The sequence below is a fragment of the Euleptes europaea genome, chromosome 12 (assembly GCF_029931775.1).
Source record: "Euleptes europaea isolate rEulEur1 chromosome 12, rEulEur1.hap1, whole genome shotgun sequence".
Taxonomy (NCBI): Eukaryota; Metazoa; Chordata; class Lepidosauria; order Squamata; family Sphaerodactylidae; genus Euleptes; species Euleptes europaea.
In genome coordinates this window covers 20,095,838-20,115,906 of record NC_079323.1, presented here as the reverse complement: position 1 = coordinate 20,115,906, position 20,069 = coordinate 20,095,838, and the positions used below count along the sequence as shown (strand labels likewise).

The window sequence follows — 20,069 nt, the reverse complement described above, 5'->3', positions numbered from 1 at the left end:
TCCAAACCACCCCTTAACCACTATACCATGTTGGCTCTCACCACGTTGCCTTTAGCATTAACGACAAGGATCGAGGCCTTGTTACAGCAGCAGTTGGGAGTATTCCAGTGGGGGCAAAGGGATTAAGAATTTAAGTCTTCCTACCTCTGTGGAAGGCTACGTGCGATGAATCTGTTCTTCTTAGCCATGACAGTTTCCCTTTCTTTGCATTTCACTTATTTAAATGAAGTATTAACACAGGGGATTTTTAGACCATCCGTGACTTCTGAGCTAAATGCAATTTAGGTCCCCCCCACAAATCATGACCTGCTCTGATCCCAGTTACTGTGAAGGTGGGCCTGTCCTGTCTGAAGAGAGAGGTGAGCCCCACAACCATAATGACAGCGATGCAGAGCTGGTGCTGCCCTCTTCCATTTGCAGGCTTTCAACCACATGACCCATTGTGGATTGCCACAGAGGCAAACTACTGACACTTTCCTGGGCAGAAAAGCAGCTTCAATACCAACTGAGTTCACAAACAAGCAGCTGCTATTTTTGTCTTCCACCATAGTGGAGAGGGGAGGGAAGAAGAGATCCCCCCAATCGGCTAAAGTCTAGGATGCTTAAGGCAAACTTATCAACTGTGGTGGAAGATTCTAGTTTTTCTACATGTGCTAATATTTCCTTACCTGAAGTGTTATGAGAAGAGAGGCTGGGAAAAAAATGTTATTGCAGATAAAACTGGCAATGTTCCGAAGTCAGAAGATAGGAACAATAGAGACCCTGTTCTTTGTTAGAAGGTGCAATTGGTAAACATCAAGTTTATTGACTTCTGCCAAGAGTTCATTCTTTGCACCTGCTCTTCTACCAACTAAATGAGATATGTTTTACCACACCTAAAATGAGTCCGGAGCAAGCTGAAAACCTACCTAAGACAGGAAATCCATCGGCATAATTCATCACCCTGATCTGGTTTCTTAATGGATTACAGTTATGAACCCACCCAGACTGCAATAAAGCAAGTGGGTACAGAACTTAAAATAGAAGACATACTTGCACTGTGCATCATCACAAATATTTGAGAAGGTACAATTAAAACTTCTATTTTATTCTTAGACACCACAGAAGGATGCTAACCGATACCTGAAGTATTCTACAGGATTAAATGCTCTATCACAATAATTTGAAAGAGACATACCTTCTTTTCCTAAATGCCAAACCTTCTTTAATTATGTATTCCGAAATGTCGGTGTACAAGCCACCATCTTTCTGAAACATTTTTGCAGGAAATGGTGAAGCTTTTTTATCCTGGCAGAAAAAAAGGAACCGTTACTGGGACAGCACAAACTAAGCTTAAACGGCCCAGTAATAAATAGAAATAAGAGATGCTCCCATTTTAAAACGTGTTCCCCCTTTCAACTGCTAATTTAGCTGTAATCGATTAACTTTTTCTGCTGTTAAGCATTAATACATGAACTGATTTTCTGGCCTATTAACGTTTTATTCTTTTTTAAAATGAAACTTTGATGTATAGCACTTCATCGTCAAGTTTGTATTTCCCTGCAAATAACTATAAAATGTGTTCCTGTCCACCATTTGGACCAAGTTTTGTCACAAGACTCTGAAATGCCCTATTATGGGATAACTGATTACCCATACTTATTCATCAAGCATGATGAACAATATTTTGTACTCCACATGAGTGTCGCCAAGATCTGTTAGGATCAATAAATGAAGATAATGCAGGGCATCTTTCTGTGATACCCACGGTTAAGAATCAATCACCCCATTAGATTATGACATATTTGGGGAGAATCACTTTCATTTCTATAGAGACATATCAGATATTTGGACACAGCCAGAGATCAATTTCTGTCAGTGACCCGTGGAAACGGGCATCAATGGAGAACTGAATGATGGATTAAATGAAAGATGGATCTGTGCACATAACATGGAAGGGTGATATTTTAATGGTTTCATAATATATTTTATCATGCATGATTTAAACTGTTGGCTGCCTTGGCAGCCCGTGCAAGGGCAGAAAGGTGGGATATAAATTTTGTAAACAAATATATAAATAAATAATACAACCTACACAACCAGCTCCTTCTGGCCTGAGAATACAACGAATTCTGGTAGAGGCGACAGCGACTAAGCCTGCCACTTCAAAAGGCACAGAGATAAAGGGGAACAGGAGTTCAATGAAAGTAATTGGCATACATCCCACAAGGATTATCAGTGGACAGGAGGAAGATTAAGAGAGGCATTTTCTCCATGTAGAAAATTGATAAAATGTGGGTAAGATCACAGGGTCTTTGACCCCTTAGTTCAGAGGTGTCAAACTCAATTGTTACAAGAGCCAGATATGACATAAATGTCACTTGGCTGGGCCAGGCCATGCCTCGCCAGCCCAGATCGAGAGTGGGGGTGGTGGCGGCTGCTTTGGCTGGCTCGCGGGCCGGATAAGATCTCTCAAGGGGCCAGATCTGGCCCGCAGGCCTTATGTTTGACACCCCTGCCTTAGTTGTTAGAATAAAGGACAGTGCAGATCTTTGGCATCTCAGGGGTATTTGCCCCTGGGCCGTAGAGGAGCCTAGATTGCAGAAAAGCCAGCACTGTCACAGCTCAAGCAAAGTAAAAAAAAGAAAAAAAGGCTGTGTGCTTTCAGCAGCTTCAACGTAATTCTGCAGATCAGATTCACAAACTCTGGCCCCAAGACTAAGCTGGTACTGATGGCCACATTAACACTGCTCAATCACCACTCCATGGCTTGTGGAGAGCCACATTTGCCATTACCATCTACCAAAGGAGCCATATGGCTAACGTGTGCCTTGTATGCCACTCCACCAAACATTAACTTAAGCAGCAGCGTACAGTGAAAACAATAGTTATGCTCCCTCCAACGACGCTGAAGGATGTCCCATAAAAAGACATAGGGAGCCATTAAAAGGGACTGGAACCATGGCAGTTATTGGGCAGGAGATCCACAGATGGGCCCTGCTGTCCGCCACAGTGCCTCAGAGAGGAAGAGGGCCGGCTGTCCTCTCCCTGCCTCGGCAGGGGGGAGAAGAGCGGCAGCTAAAGAATTGGCTAGTGTTGGGGGTCCTGAGAAGTGGCCAAGCTTTCCTCCCGTGGTGGCTCAACTCCTGTTGCTGCCTTGGGGCACTGTTCCATTCAGGACTTCGCATACTTTCTCTCCGCTGCTGCCCTCATGAGTGAGAGGGGGAGGGTGGCAATTTAAGGTACTCTGCCTGTGTTTTGAGTAAGTCAAGTGGGAGAACTGTCCATCCACAGAGTGGGCAAAGGTATGGGCTGAGGAGGTAGAGTGCCTCCTCAGAACAGTGGAAGTTTTCGTGAGAAATTTGCATATGATCTGCCCACAGTGCAAGGAGGAGGCACAACCTATGCAAGGATACCTTCCACCACTGGTGGTGAACACGATTACCCTTATTCTTTACAGAACCTCTGCAGATGAGCGACATACCCTTTGGACGCTTTCACACAGCCTGAATAATGCACTTTCAATCCACTTTCACGATAGTTTGCAAGTGGATTTTGCTGTTTCAACAGTTAAATCTAGCTGCAAAGTGCACTGAGAGTGGATTGAATGTACATTATTCAGCATGTGTGAAAGCACCCACTGAGCCTATGTTTGTTTCAACAGCCAGGAAAGCACCAACGAGAAAAGTTATCAGTGGAAGGGGGTGACAGAAAAGCCAGATACGTATATACTAGAGCATAAGCCGACCCGAATATAAGCCGAGGCACCTAATTTTACCACAAAAAACTGGGAAAACTTATTGACTCGAGTATAAGCCTAGGGCGGGAAATGCAGCAGCTACTGGTAAATTTCAAAATAAAAATAGATACCAATAAAATTACATTAACTGAGGCATCAGTAGGTTAAAAGGTTTTGAATAACTTTAGGTTTTGAATCAGCAATAACTTTAAAAGTACAAAAACCTTAGCTCAATCAGCAACAAAGCTAAAACACAAGAGTTAAAATCCTTCAAAATTGGATTCCTCCTAATCATCTGTATGTCCAAACAGAGCTTCAGCTGTAGCTGGTGTGATGTTATCAGCCTAGACATTGTCATCATCACTTGAGTTCGCAGTCATCACCATTACTGCTGTCGTTCTCATACAAAGCGCTTCACTGCCATCCATAGCATTACTAACGCCACATTTCTTGAAGGCGCGTTGCACCATGTCCTCTGGAATCTCTTCCCATGCATCACAAACCCACTTTGCTATCAATTCTATGTCGGGCTTCATCAGATTTCCAACTTTTGTCAGTTGGGCTTGACCAGATGACATCCATTCATGCCACATCTTTCGCACACGGTCTTTGAAAGGTTTATTTAAACACACATCTAGGGGCTGCAATACAGATGTAAGCCCACCTGGAATAACGGCCAAAGTAACTTGAGAAGACTTTGCCAATTTTTTTATGTCGTTAAACCACGTCGAGCTTTTTTTGCCTTTGGAATCTTTTCCGCCACTCCCTCACTTGTTTTTCGTCAACACAAAATTCCCTACTTGTAATACTGTTATTGCTTTCTTCTGCTCTTGACACAACCTTAAGTTTGAAACCAGCTTCGTATGACCTGTGTTTTTGTTTTGGTCCAGGATTAGAAGTATTGGGATCCATTTGTAACAGGATTAAAAAAAAAAGACTTTGAAAAAGAAGTGCTAACGCAACACATGCAGTAACACAGTGCGCGCACAACGCAGCGTGTATATTATGAGCCCTAACACACGCTCCCCTGCCCCCAGCCACGCCCCCTCATCCTACGCCGTGCACGCGCTCCCCCTCGGCGTCGGGAGCCTCCATTCTCCCCCCCCCTCCTCCATCCTCGACGCTCCGTCTTTTTTTCCCCTCAGTGGCGGCGGCTGCTGGAACTCTCTGAGGAGGAGGGGGTCGGAGGCGCCCCTCCCCCCACACTGCTTTCTTGCCTCATAACCGCCGAAGCCCCCCCTCCCAGCCGCCCTCACTGAGGGGGGCCCCGCCAGTCCTCCCTCCCTCTCCCCCCAGGGACCCTCCGCACCCCCTCGCTTCCCCCCCACCTGTGAGGCGGGCGCGCGGCGCATGCGCGGAAGATATCAGCAGTCATTGGACCACCTACAGAGGCTGCAGGCGCCCGCAGATGAGCAGGAGACCGGAGAACACCCGCACTGCACCGGAAAACAGGTAAGTGGGACCCTCATTCGAGTATAAGCCGAGGGGGCTTTTTCAGCATAAAAAATGTGCTGAAAAACTCAGCTTATACACGAGTATATACACTATTCAAGAGAATTAGACTGGAAAAGGAAGGCAGGGAGTAAAAATGTTTTAAAAGATTGTGGGAAAAGAGTCACAAGATCTCAGGTAAGTCCAGAATTCGCATGCTACCCCTTGCTGGCTGATATACATTTCATTTTGTTGTTAGTCAGATATAATCACTTAACATTTTACAAAAGATGGTTAATTGACGTAACTTGTTCTGTGGCCTGTAGAACAAGTGGGAGAAGTAAACCAACCTGGACTCCCTCCAACCAATAGAATTTTTTTTGCTGAAATGAGGAGAGAAAATGACTATAAAATGGTAACTTCCTCAGGCTGAGGACCCATTACATTATTACCCAATCACTTCAATTCTACCAGAGGAGAGAGGAGGAAGCCAATGGCTCCCTCCTTCCATTGCAAAATCAAAGCCAGCTGGGAGATCTCATGTTCAACTAAAAGCAAAACTTGAATCTATACCATTTTGTACCCGAGCCCCCTCCTAATCGCAACCTGAATAGCATCCCAAGGTCCAGGTAACAACTGAACAGGTGTTGATGTCTTAGCTAACACCATATGACCCGAAACACTTTTACTTGATGCGTATCAGCAGAAAGGCTACGGTTCTTCTGTTAGACCCATCAGGTATTTACTACAAACCTGGATGATTATTTTAACTGTAGCTCCACTTAAGTATTGTGCTAGTGTATCACACGCGGTTGCTGTCCACTGCTCAGTCCCACCAGCTGGTCTAAAAAATGAGAAATGGCAGGAAATATAAACCTCGTAAAAACTCAAACTTTTTTTTAAAAAGGCTCTACAGGCAGCTCAACTATAATAAAATTACTTTGGTTTAGTAGAACCACACTTTGCTTGTGCAGAGAGCTATTACTTATTTGAGTAGTTACAAAAGCTTAGTACCTATTATAAATACAAATGCTTACCTATTTCCCTCTTCCTTAACAGATGATACTCACTCGGGTTATGGGTTTCCATTAATGAAGTCTCTCGGAATCTGAGCTATAGTTTTCTTCTGTTCCTTACCATGCTGGCCCTACGCTTAATTGTGGCTAGGAAATCCAGCAGTAGTAGACACAGGCCTAGACTTTTGACAGGGGAGCCCCAACTTCACAGCCCTCCTCAGCTTTGAACCATGCTGAGTGAAAGTTAGCTGTATTTGAGAATTTCATTAAATCTGTCCAGGTTACCTTATGCCTGCTAAGGAGCATGCCACTGCTAAAGGCTCAAAACGCATCAAATTCTCGTCAAGTTTTCTTAGACGGATGGTATTCACAGCTTTGGTTATGCCAAAATCGAAGAAGAATACCTGAAGTAGTATGGCCGTAAGAAAGAAAGAAAAAAGATTACATTCTTTAGGAACGTTTATTAATTATTAAAAAAAATATTCCGTTTTAACACATAAATTCCCCAGTAAGACTCTGAATGCACAATTCTCAGAGTGCCATCTCAAGGACAGTTTAATACTACAAATGATAGCAACTCCAGTGTTTGCAATATACTGTATATATATCCTATGAAAAATGGTTATTGATTTACACACATTAATGCAATGATATGGATCAAAGTAGCCAGGAGCAGTTATTAACTCAGAGTACATTAAAAAAAGGATTTAATTCCATTTTCATCTAATATTAAATGGTTACCCCCTTCCCCCCCAGTTAAATGACTAAACTGAGGCTATCGTATTTTGGTCACATGAGACGACAAGAGTCACTGGAAAAGACAGTCATGCTAGGAAAAGTTGAGGGCAGCAGGAAAAGAGGAAGACCCAACAAGAGAGGGACTGACTCAATAAAGGAAGCCACAGCCCTCAATTTGCAAGATCTGAGCAAGGCTGTCAAAGATAGGACATTTTGGAGGACTTTCATTCATACGGTCGCCATGAGTTGGAAGAGACTTGACAGCACTTAACACACACACCCCAGTTATAGTAAGGGACTAATATTATAATAAGGGGCTAATTTTCATCTAATATTAAATGGTTACCCCCCACCAGTTATACTAAGAGAAACAAAACCTGCCACAAAACAGAACAATTGTCTAAAAATAAGTTACCTCCACAACATTTTCAGAAACGATCTTGCAGATGTGGCCTCTATGCCACTGATTTAAACCATGCATATCAGCAGCACAATTCATATCTTTTCCCCACTGAACGGTTTCTTCTTCCTCAGACGTGTTGTAAGTGGCAGACATCTTTTCCTGTAAGCTAAATTTTTTAAAAAGTCAAAAGGACCACCAAATATACATTTTCACTAATGCTCCAAAGAGCTGTTTCTTCAGAAGTGTAAGGCTGGTGTGGTAAGGTCAAGGTATTCTGATAACCCAGTGTAACTCCTGAAAAGATGCAGTCTCCTCTGGAAAAAGTGGGACTCATGTAGTGACTACCTTAATTCATTTGAAATTAAACATTGACATTATATGGGGGGGGGGACTCCTAGATTATGCGGTTACTTTGGCAGGTATCTATCCTGTAAAACTTTCAGAGAGATAGACTATCAAGAGAAACAAATGCCCACTAAGAATGGAGAAAAAAATCCAGATACTAATGATTACCTAACTAATTTCTTATATAAACTAGCTCGTGAAAGAAACAACTATCACAGAAGCTCCCAAATGCTGTTGGCCTCTGGATTGGCCATAAGAGAGTCCAGCAACAGGGATCAGCACCTCCCCTTTGGGTACTGCACAGTCCACGACTGCGGTTCTGAGGGGAAATTTTTATGCCAAGAAGGAAGCTCCGTTTCCAAATGATCGCTTTGCACAGAGGCCACAAAGTAATAACATGCTGCATATTCAGTTTAATGAGAATAACATATTAAAATCCTAACTAAATACACTTACATGTTTAGCAGTTTTTCTGCTGACTGCAAATGCACAAAGATTTTGCTTGGAGAAACAACATGACTAATTCTCGCTTCCAGTTCTTTGTTACACTCTAATACCAAATCCTCCATCTGTGACAGATCTGTACTCCCAGGACTTAAAACATCCATCTCATTTGCGAAGGCTTCATTGGGAGGAGGATCCCACACTTCATTGTAAGTAACGGCAGTCGCCTGGGGATTCCTACAGAAAGTGCAAGGCGCACATGAAAATCTGTTCTACCCGTTTCCAGTAGTAGTCAAGTAGGAGTAGAAGTATCTTCCCATACAAGCCCAAATATCCCACCTTAGAAAACAGCAAAACCAGACCCTTAATTTAAAGCAGGGGTGGGGAACGTCAGGCCCGGGGGCCTTTTAAGGCCCGCGAAATCATTTGGTCTGGCCCTTCGTGGGTCCTGGCAGATCTCTAGCTCAGAAGGATCTAAGACTGGAATAGCCTCTATTCAAGGCGGATGTGAGTTTGTTTTGCTAAGAAAAGGAACCTTTTTTCCCCTTGCAGAAGAGTCGTTAGGTATGGAGCTGCTAGGACCGCCCAAGAAACTGGCTAATTTTTAAGTTGATAATTTTGTATGGGCTGTGAATGATGTTATAAATATCCAAATGGCCCTTGGCAGAAAAAAGGTTCCCCACCCCTGATGTAAAGTATTAGACTGCTTGCTCTCCTGCCCCCCCCACTACAATCATTAAATACCTACTATATTACAGTGCTTATGTTAATCAGAACTGCGTACTTGCCTTGTTACATGCGATGCTAGCCCTTCATTAACCAGGATGCTATTAATGCTACAAGACAGACTTGGTAATGCTGATACACTTTCATAGAGCTCAACAAATAATACATTTTCTGGCAAATTTTCTAAAAAGAGATGAAAGGGGTTTCAATTCAAACGTTCAAGAAAAATGACACACAAGTTTTCCTGACACCCAGAACTGGAAGAAGAGATGAAGAGTTGGTTTTTATACCCTGCCTTTCACTACCTTAATGAGTCTCAAGCGGCTTACAATCACAATCTCCCCCCCTCCCCAAAACAGGCACCTTGTGAGGTAGGCGGGACTGAGAGAGTTCGGAGAGAACTGTGACTGGCGCAAGGTCACCCAGCAGGCTTCATGTGGAGGAGCAGGGAATCGAACCCGGTTCTCCAGATTAGAGTCCACTGCTCTTAACCACTACACCAAGCTGGCTCTAGAAGGAGATGACCCAAGGGCAACTATCACTAGTAAGTTTTTCTCTCCATTCCCATTTTAAGAGCATTACCATAACTTTTGCCAGGCTCAAAGACATTTTGATTTATTGAACTTCTTATTCTAATGTATAAGATCTTTGTTGTTTTAACTGAGACATTTAATTCCCTCATACGCTTGCCTACTCAAGGTTTTCCTACAATTTGGCACGAACTTTAAAATCTGAGCATTTAAGCTATCTTCTAAGAAGCAGACCTCTTCCGTTCAGGTGTTTTTAAAAAAATTCTTATAACAAAAAACTCAGCATTTAGAAGGTTCAAAATTCATGTGAAGAGTTTTTCTGTCTTTATAATAGTTCTGCAGTGTAGAGGCATTCCCTCACTGTTTTACTGGCCCTTCCCCTCCCTGATTGTGTACTTATCTGTTTTATTTAATTGTTTTAAATATTTTATATATATTTGTGGGGGGGGGGGGTTGGCAGTACTCACCAGTACAGAGTACTGGCACCTGTTGGGGCGGGGAGGGCTCCCAAGCTCTGAGGGGAGGGGAATTAGTGGAAATCAGAATAACCTTACTTATGAGTACCAGCACTTAAAAAAATAAGCACTTCACATTTGTATTTTGGACAATGCTCTAATGTTAAAAATACATGATTTAAATGTTCGCTGTTTGGGGGCCCTAATCTAGGTAGAAAGACGGCATAGAAACGTTTTAAATAAATAGTTTAGGTCACACAGCTGTGCCTTTTGAGTGTTACTGTAGGATTCAAAACAGATAAAAGGAAGCATTTCTTCACCCAATACATAGTTAAATTGTGGCACTCCCTGCCCCAGGATGTGGTGATGGCTGCCAACTTGGAAGGCTGCAAAAGGGGAGTGGACTTGTTCATAGAGGATAGGGCTATCCATGGCTACTAGTCAAAATGAATACTAGTCATGATGCATACCTACTCTCTCCAGGATCAGAGCAGCATGCCTATTATATTAGGTGCTGTGGAACACAGGCAGGATGGTGCTGCTGCAGTGGTCTTGTTTGTGGGCTTCCTTAGAGGCACCTGGTTGGCCACTGTGTGAACAGACTTGATGGGCCTTGGTCTGATCTAGCATAGCTGTTCTTATGATTGGTGGCTGAACTGAACTTGCCTCTCTCATGTCCAATCCATATATTCACATTGACTAGACATACACAAAGCGGCCTTATCCTGAGTCAGCCCCTTGGTCCATCAATGTCAGTACTGTCTACTCAGACTGACAATGGTTCTACAGAGGCTCTGGCAGCTCTTTCACATTACAAATTCCTCAATACCTTTTAAAGTGCAGATGGCAGGGATTCAGCTTACGACCTTCTGCATGCCAAGCAGCTGTTCTACCAGAAAGCCACAGCCCATCCCCACTACACTATAATGATCTAGTTTGTACTAAAATCAACCTTTTGCAGCTTCTGCTGCTCAAATGCCTGAGTTGCAAGATTTCTCCTAACAGTGCTTCGAAAACGTTACACTTTTTCGGCAGCACAGCACTAACGGTAGCTGTTTCCATTTTCCCTTCCAAACTAAAGCAGCTAATGAAAGAACTTCAGTCTGAGAGTGGATTCTGTTGCATGGCTATGAACTCTCAGCAAGGCTCCCTGCTAAAACTGGAAAATTAGTAGCAAGTAGGGCAGTATAAATCTGATGAGGAACATGAGTGAAGACTGAACTTTTTATTCATTTCGGGAAAAATATATGCTACCTCTCCAGAGACCTGCTTCCTTAAGACAGCTCGCAACTAAAAATACAATAAAATAATGACTAAGAAAATACAGTAAAACCATGACTAAGAAAAACCGGTAAAAATAGCATAAAACACTAAATCCCCAAGACAGTCTAGAACCAGTGCACAAAAAACAGCTTTTAAGGACGCAGTAACCTCACTGTTTAAAAGCAGTGATGTGTGTTTTTTCCTGGGAAAATCATCTGATCCCCTAACCAAACTGGCCTGATTTAATGTTTATTTTGACTTTTATTCAGTAAAAAAGCTCAAGTACCTCATGTTAATTTTATTTTCCAATTGCAAAAAAATATTTAGTTCAATGCCATAGTTGATTGTGAACAAAACAAAAGCAAGAACAGATCAAGGATGGTGAAGACATTATTCCTAGTTTTATGAAGCAATCTTTAGAAACAGAAGGTTTCCCAATGAAAGTTTTCCACCTCGTATCTCTGGTTAAAAGCCTGTGTGAAGACAAATATTTTGGGCTAGGGCCTAAGTGAGAGTAGGTCATTGTGCTTCCCTCCCGCCCACGCTGCGGAACCAGCAACCGGAACACTTAATGCGGACAGCACATGCAAACTCTTTGCAGTTCCAGATGGGTGGGGATCACATTTTTCTGTGTTGGGTATAGGTAACCCTTCCCCTGCCCCAACTTAATTATGCCCCTGAAAGAAGGGAGAAGTCACTTACCAATAAAATGGCACAGCATAACTTTTTCTTGAACCATTTCTTCAAATCTGCACTTGGACTTACTGCTCCACTCGCTAGTTCCTTTACATGGTTCAACATGGGCCAGCTTGCACTGGATGGCCTGAATAATTAAATTTAGATGGACTGATATATGATTTACCCCTTTAGGAAACCTTCAAAGAGTTGCTTGCATTAGACTTCCAGCAGTCTACCATTTAAGCAATGATCAGCTCCACTCCCACTAAGAGCTCATTCCTGTGTCTGGGGGCCGAATGGGCTTAGGAGACGACCAAGCCCCCTACGATAGCGTCCGTGCCACTTGCCCCATGAAAAATGGCACGGATGCCAGCATAGTGCCACTTGCGGCAGCACCCCAAGACTGGTGTGGCAGTGCGGCCCATGGACACCGGCCTGGCCTCCTACTGGCGCAAGTGCTCATGCCAGCGTCCTGGGAGGTGTTCCCAGGGCATCCTGGGGTGGGGCTGCTGGTAGGCTGCCTCCTAACCCCTTCCAGCTCGGGAACACCCCCCTCTGAAACAGTGTTGCTTCTCCAGGTTCTTCCTCGCTGTTCTCTACGGGGGGGAAAGCCCCATTTTTGAATTTTTACATCAGAACAAGATTTTCCCCTTAAGGTGCCTGTACAAACGCATCTGGCAATGTGCTTATTATGCCAATAAAGGTTCACGTATGAAATGAAAATGGATTTTTATACTGGAGGTGGCACAGCGGTGTCTCGGCTACGCAGCACCCCCACAAAGCTCAGGAATGAGCTGCCCATTTTAAATCTTGCTAAAGGATTAAGTGCTTCACCCACCAGGCCCCTACACCGCTTCGCCATCCATCAACAGCACCTTCTTCCAAGTCCTTCATGTGGCATCAGAGCCATCCAATGTCCTGCTCCTGGGAAAGGCTTCTCAGGGGAGTCACAGGCATTGTCCCATTTGTAGTGTTTTGAGAAAACAGCAAACACTGCAATGTACTTTATACGACTAGAACAAGTCACATCATAAACCAACCGGACATTCATCAGGAGCTTATACAAAAAAAGAGGTTTGCAAAATCCTTGGGATTTTTTTTTTTTTTTTTTAAGAAAAATACTTCTCTATCGATAGCAGAATTTTTAACATACCTTTGCTGGAGCAGCTAAGAACTCATCTTTTATCTTGCGCATGTCCTTCACGTTTATTTTAGCAGTGTTGCCATAATCTACATATTTAACCTCAGCTTGTTGATGGCCAGGAAGTCCTTCAAAAAAACAATATGGGATTAGGAAAAGATGAAATGTGAACGGTATGTTATTATGAACCAAGTTTGTGTGCATCCAACACCAAAAGCTATTGCTTTTAAGGTATTACAGACAAAGCAAGGACTTAATGCTAGCAAAACCACATTTAAGTCAAGTGTTCAGTGTCTCAGTATTCCTCTCAAACCGCAGCACATTAACAAGCAGCATTTATTTTTTCCAGTAACCAGTACCTGAGATGCTGATATGAGCATCAGTCCCATCTAATGGCAGACAACAATTCTGAGCATGGCATATTAAAATGAGAAATAAGAGGGATCCACTGGGGCATTTGAGAGATTCATGCCAGAGATCCAATTCATTTGCACATTAGTTAGGAATTTTTCACCAGTTTCCGTCAAGCATGCGTTCTGCTAATTTTACTAAAAAAGAGAACTGGAGTAGCTGTTTGCTGGAATCAGATCCTTTAATATAAACAATGGATCTATGCTGTATTAACCACAGTTATACCAAAAAATCAGCACGAGGGCTCTGCTTTTAAACATAATATTATATTCATCAACTGCCAGTTTCCCTTATTTAAGTAACACTATATACATTGAAATCAAAATAAACATTTAAGCAAGATAATACAAAGTGTTCAGTCACACCATTCAATTTCAGAATCAGTTACTCAAGTGTAAGCTGTAAAAGAGTCCGTTACTCAAGTGTAAGCTGTAGAAGAGTCCAAATGAAATTCAAAAACAAACCAAAGTATAAATCATGCTGTGGCTGTCTTCCTGCAGCCAGTCTTACATCATTCTCCTCTCCTCCATTTTATCCTCACAACAACCCTGTGAGGTAGGCTAGGCTGAAAGTATGTATTTGGCCCAAGGTCAAACTTGGATCTCCCACATCCTAGACTGACATACGAATTATTGCACTGCACTAACTCTCTAGTTTACCTCTGGATAATCCCCGGTCTGCTATCATAGGTGTACTGTGATATGCCCCTTTGCCTAGTTTTTGGCAGGTTTTGAAACTTTGGGAGATATGAGCCTCAGTAAGCTCATCCTTGACCTAGATGGCTCAGGCTAGCCCAATCTGGCCAGACCTCAGAAGCTAAGGCAGGGTCGACCCTGGTTAGTACTTGGACGAGAGACCATCAAGGAAGTCCAGGGTTGCTACGCAGAGGCAGGCAACAGCAAACCACCTATGAACATTTGAAACTGCCTTATACTGAATCAGACCCTTGGTCCGTCAAGGTTAGTACTGTCTACTGTGGCTGGCAGCGGCTCTCCAGGGTCTCAGACAGAGATCTTTCGCATCACCTACTCGCCTAGTCCCTTTAGCTGGGGATGCCAGGGATTGAACCTGGGACCATCTGCATGCTAAGCAGATGCTCAACAAACTGAGCCACAGCCCCTCTGTTTCTCTTGCCATGAAAACCTTATGGGGGTCACCATAAGTTGGCTGCAACTTGATGGCACTTTCGACCAACAAGCTTGTTTAAACGTGGGGCAGAGACTAACTCATCTCTCAATAGAGAGATGGGTGATGTTCTGTGGAATGCAAGTAAACTATAGCAAGCCTGTTTTCTGTTTGTTTTTTTCTGTAGCCAATCCTGCTATTTCCCTCTGCTGCACAAGGCTTCTGAAGTATCTGTGCTTCCTGCTTAGGCAACTGAGTGGAATAAAGCTCTTTTTACATGTTAAGGATACTTGGGGAAAGAGGGACAATTCCAATCCACGTGAGGCCATAGACCAGGGGTGTCAAACATAAGGCCTGTGGGCCGGATCTGACCCCTTGAGAGCTCTCATCCAGTCCATTTACCAGCCAAGTCAGCTGCCGCCACCCCCCGTACTCTCGATCTGGGCTGGCAAGTCATGGCCTGGCCCAACAAAGTGACATTTATGTCATATCCGGCCCTCGTAAAAATTGAACTCGACACGCCTGCCATAGACAGTTATGCTCTGCAAGGACAGCAACGTGTCTACAGGAAAGGGAGACCCAGAAGGAAGGAAAGAGGAGGAAGAGACAGCTTGGAAGCAGAGCTCAACCCCCTCTCTTTACACACCCCTAGCTGAGGCGGACTAGAGACCATCTTTCCCAGTATTATACTGGAAGAATTCCAATAACTGGAACTTTTCTGGTGGTGGCTGTGGCACAGGTCCTGATCCTGTTAGGCAAGGTAAGCCAAAACGGATTAAACTTTTCCCTGAACTCCCAGCTCCTTGGTGAATTTAGCTCAGGTGCAGAGCCCAAAAGGCAGGCAGAGGGGAGTGAGCTGTTTGTCAGGAGAGACCAAAATCATGACATCAGCCTAAAACAGGAACAGAAATCAAAGCCAGAGCCACCACCCACATCCAAGTATTTTATGTTACAGCATCAGCTGCCGAAAGTGCAATAAATCCACAAAATATTTGCATGCACAGCTTCTACTAATCTGCATACATATATCAATCACATATTCTAGATCAGTGATTTCCAAAGTGGGCAGTACTACCCCCTAGGGGGCGGTGGGATTACTTAGAGGGGCACTAAGAGGCAAGAGGGCAGCAGGGGATGCTAGAAGTGGGCTCCTTCAACTGTGTTGTTCATTAATTTACAATAGGTCAAGCTATGGCACCATGCTGGCAAATTTGGTGGGAACTATCAGAATCCCCCCCCTGACTTTGAAGAGCTGGTACCACTGGATCAAGTTCATCCGTTTTGTTGAATAATTTTCAACTAAAAAGTTTTAATTTGATTTTGAATAGATGTACAATTAATTATTACTGTTTTGAAATTTTATTGTTATTATCTTCTTCAGTGAGTCATGCAAACCCCTATTTTGAATAATGCTTTTTATAGGATGGGGGCACTGGGGTTGAGTTTGTGGAACCGAGGGGGGGGGTGGCCTGAAAAGTTTGGGAACCGCTGTTCTAGATACTAGAGAAGTCCATTTTTACAGTTTCCTTTTCTGGAAACAACTCGACACGAGACGAGCAGCGCATACTGTCCCAGCCACCTACCTATTACTTGCGCCCTGTACCAAACCCCGTCTTCAAATTTGGCAATGCAGGGTTGACCTTGGATCGGACAGAGGATTTCCAAGTTATCTCCACTTTCGGTTTTATAGACTTCATCAATCTTTTTCAGAAAAAACGCAAACTCTGGACTGTCTAGCTGTCGTAATAGAAACATTAATTCTTATGAATATCAGCATTTATTTAGTACACGATCTTGCTACACAGAACACACCGAGGCAGCTTGTTACATCACAATGGGCAAGGGGAGAGAAGCGGTTTTAGGGCGAGGGGATGGGTCTGGTCTGTTGGCAATATAAGCAGTGGCATTTCAGTGGGAAGTGAGAGATGGCAAAGATCTCTTCCGTGAACATAACATTATTCTACTTGCAGCAGTTATCAATCAAACCATGGGTATCAACTGAAGGGAATCCTTCAGCAGACAGGGCTGGTGTATGGAAGTAACACTGACATACTCTCTAGCAATACGGTAGCCTATTTGAACAAGGGTGTATGGCTTTAAGACTGAATGTTGCTCAGCCGAGAGTGACTGAGTGTTCGACCTTGATTGGTGGGGGAAGTTTTTTAAGGTATTAGCCCCCTCCTGGAGTCAGCTTTTCTCTCTCTTCTGATGGCCTTCACTACTGAGTATGATGGTTTTATTTGCTTATTATGAATTGAGAGCATTTTCTTTATTTTCTTAAAAATACATTTCGTTTTAAAAAACTAATAAGAAGAGCTGTGTGTATTGTGAGTGCAACTTTCCCAGGGAAGACCTGAAGGCCAGAGAGATAAGGCTTTGGCAAAGAAACGCTCTCGACCTTATTATTAAACGAACCACACCTTGCCCGTTGGGAGTCTGAAAGGGCATTTCAGACCTGGGCGAGAGGTTGCCGGTTGATACAATGGGGAAAATAAAGGCATACTGTAGACACAACCTTCCCGATGACCTAACCAAGTGGTGATGAGACTGAGACTGTGAAATTAGGTCTGCACAAGACCAGAATGAGAAAAGCAAAAACAATGGCGAAGGTGAGAGATGGCAAGAGAGGAAACCAGCAAGGAATGATGTCTTGGCTGCTGTGGCTCCTACATAGACATAAGGGGAAGAACAGGCAGGGCTGCCACTAAAACTTTATTTTCTATTTCCCTGACTGACTTTTGGCAATTTCCCTGACCATTCAAAAGTAGCCCCAAGTTAAAAAATGCATTAGCTACGTTACGTTAAATAAAGATTTTATTAAACGGTTTAGAACGACACAAGTACTGAAATGCAAAAACATTTGTTACCATCTGAATATAGAAGTCACCAGGATTGTTGATATAAGTAACAACAACGGAAGCTGCTGTGTTTTCTTGGGGCACCGCAGGTAGACAGTATTGCAGTGGCACAGAATTTTCAGACTGATCAGCAAGTTCTCTACGGAAGCTGGCAAGAGTTCAGAATAAAACGCTGAGTAAAGTTCTGGAAGAAAGCCACCTTCAACTGAAGTGTCTTAAACCAATTCTAGTGGAAATGGACTAAACTATTTTTAAAAAAGCAATTCCCAACATTCCCACTGAATCATAGATTTGGAAGGGACCACCAGGGTCATCTCGTCCAACCCTCTGCACAACGCAGGAAATTCACAACTACCTCCTTCCCACACCTCCAGTGACCCCTACTGTACACCCAGAAGATGGCAAACAAACAAACAAAATACCCTCCAGGATACCTGGAGGAAAATTGCTTCCTGACCCCAAAGTGGCGATTGGCACGACCCTGGACATGCAAGAAAGGGCAATGAGAGCCAACCACTGATGCAAACCTTCCTGCCCTCCCTCTCATGATCTGCCTAAGTTCACAGAATCAGCATTGCTGACAGATGACCATCTAGCCTGCTTAAAATCTTCCAGGGAAGGAGAGCCTACCACCTCCCGAGGAAGCCTGTTCCACTGAGGAACTGCTCTAACGGTTAGAAAGCTCTTCCTAATGTTTAGCCGGAAACGCTTTTGAGTTAATTTCAACCCGTTGGTACTGATCCGACCTCCTGGGGCAACAGAAAACAACTCAGCACCATCCTCTATATGACAGCCCTTCAAATACTTGAAGATGGTTATCATATCACCTCTCAGTCTTCTCCTCTTCAAGCTAAACATACCCAGCTCCTTCAACCTTTCCTCATAGGACTTGCTCTCCAGACCCCTCACCATCTTTGTTGCCATCCTCTGGACATGTTTAAGCTTGTCTACATCCCTCTTCAATTGTGGTGCCCAAAACTGAACACAATATGCTAGATAAGGTCTAACCAGAGCAGAATAAAGCTCTGAATTTTAGGATAATCAAGAAACAAACAAACAGCAGAGCTTACGCTGATAAAGGTTGGGATGATTGTCAGAGACTCCTACTAAATGCTCTGGGGAACAATTGGGGGGAGAGACCTGCTTCTCAGAATGCAATCACCAGTTTTCTATCTCCTGTTCCAGAAGTGTCCTGGATGAACACAGCTCCTGAATCTATAACTCAGACAGGCTGGAGAAGGAGTGCAGGTTGCCAACAGTATCAGAAGGAGGAACCAAACAGCAGGATGCTGCTTTCTTTGTGACAGAGTTGGGGGAGGGGGGTGAAGCCTATGTAGAGTCCCACTCCCTCCTCTTTTTGACCATCAGCAAGGCAGACAGATTCAGGACAACAAGAAGGCTATCTTCTGGGCATGGAGTAGGGGTCACTGGGGGTGTGGAGGAAGGTAGTTGTGATATTCCTGCTTTGTGCAGGGAGTTGGACTACATGACCCTTGTGGTCCCTTCTGACTCTATGATTCTAAGGAGAAGACAAAGGAGATACGTGCAGGATAGGGGGGTGGGACCTACTACTCAGACTGCGACCTCCCATTCTAAAAATGTCCTAGAGAAAAGGCATTAGTTCTCTTTTACTGCACGAAGACAATGTTCCGAAAACTAACCATCATCTACGTGACACTCACAAAACAAGGGAATGAAGGTGGTAGCAGCAGGGAAGCAACGCACCATCTTACTCCTCTCACAGAGGCAAAACGTTTCCCACTATCCTGAAGCCAAGGCTGAAAACGGAGCCTTGGATACCTACCATGAAGGCTCCTTCTCTCCTGAGGCGAAGGGCGTCTTGAGCAATGGGTTATTTTCCTTGATCCATCCGGGGAAGGCAGGACAAAAAATCGAACTTCCTGTCTTCCTGGCGGGAAAATAGCCTGGAGCAGCCCAGTTCCCGACTAGCCTAGCTCATTGGAAAGTAATTATAACCGAAAACTGATAACATAAACAACCAGTACAGAAACATAACTAATTGGAACAGTATATACAGGATAGGAAAGGTAAGAAAAACCCACCATCCCTCAAAGAGAAAACCTAATCCAGTAACTAGAATCAGAACATTCTTTAATGTCAGTCTAGTGAAGCTTTATCCTATTTGACTGTGAGCTACCTTTAATGCCTGATACTTCTAATGCCCGATATATTTTTGGGTGGGCAAGACGCCCTTCGCCTCAGGAAAGAAGGAGCCTTCACGGTAGGTATCCAAGGCTCCGTTCTCCTCTGAGGCTCCAGGCGTCTTGAGCAATGGGACCTTCAAGAGCTCCCAAATGGGTGGGAAATAAACTGCTTAAACCACCTGCTGTTACACCCTTCGTCCGAAGGATGCTTGTGCAGAAGACCATGTATTGATCTTGTAGTGCTTAATAAAGGTGGAAACTGTGGACCAGGTTGCTGCTTTGCAAATTTCTTCCAGTGGGGCCTGTTTGTTAAATGCAGCCGTGGTTGCCGCACTACGCAGGGAGTGAGTGGTTATGCCCTCTGAGACTGGCGTGCCAGTGGCTTTATAGGCTTCGGCGATACAGAGTCTGAGAGTATAACTGATTGCCGCTGCTGACATGCCCTTACCTTTATTTGGGTTGGAAATACCTATAAACAGGTAATCAGATTCCCTGAATTCTTGTGTTCTATGGATAAATATTTTAAGCGTTCTCCTAAGATCTAAGGAGTGCCAGGCGCGTTCTTTTGCGCAGGAGGGCTTTGGGCAAAAAGAAGGCAAATTAATTTCTTGCGAAGAGTGAA

The 20,069-nt window shown here is 43.8% G+C and overlaps 1 protein-coding gene across 1 annotated transcript in view; it reads right to left on the bottom strand.

Moving 5' to 3' along the window:
* Positions 1 to 20,069, bottom strand: part of RNF17 (ring finger protein 17) — a 66,876-nt gene that overhangs the window by 20,729 nt on the left and 26,078 nt on the right. The window contains exons 16-25 of the mRNA XM_056858884.1: positions 17,292 to 17,430; positions 16,008 to 16,161; positions 12,901 to 13,016; positions 11,772 to 11,892; positions 8,884 to 9,004; positions 8,108 to 8,332; positions 7,319 to 7,472; positions 6,451 to 6,569; positions 5,903 to 5,993; positions 1,178 to 1,287 (exon numbers count right to left, since the gene is read on the bottom strand). Of these exons, the coding sequence (XP_056714862.1) occupies positions 1,178 to 1,287; positions 5,903 to 5,993; positions 6,451 to 6,569; positions 7,319 to 7,472; positions 8,108 to 8,332; positions 8,884 to 9,004; positions 11,772 to 11,892; positions 12,901 to 13,016; positions 16,008 to 16,161; positions 17,292 to 17,430 (1,350 nt within the window). The remainder of the gene's footprint in view (positions 1 to 1,177; positions 1,288 to 5,902; positions 5,994 to 6,450; positions 6,570 to 7,318; positions 7,473 to 8,107; positions 8,333 to 8,883; positions 9,005 to 11,771; positions 11,893 to 12,900; positions 13,017 to 16,007; positions 16,162 to 17,291; positions 17,431 to 20,069) is intronic.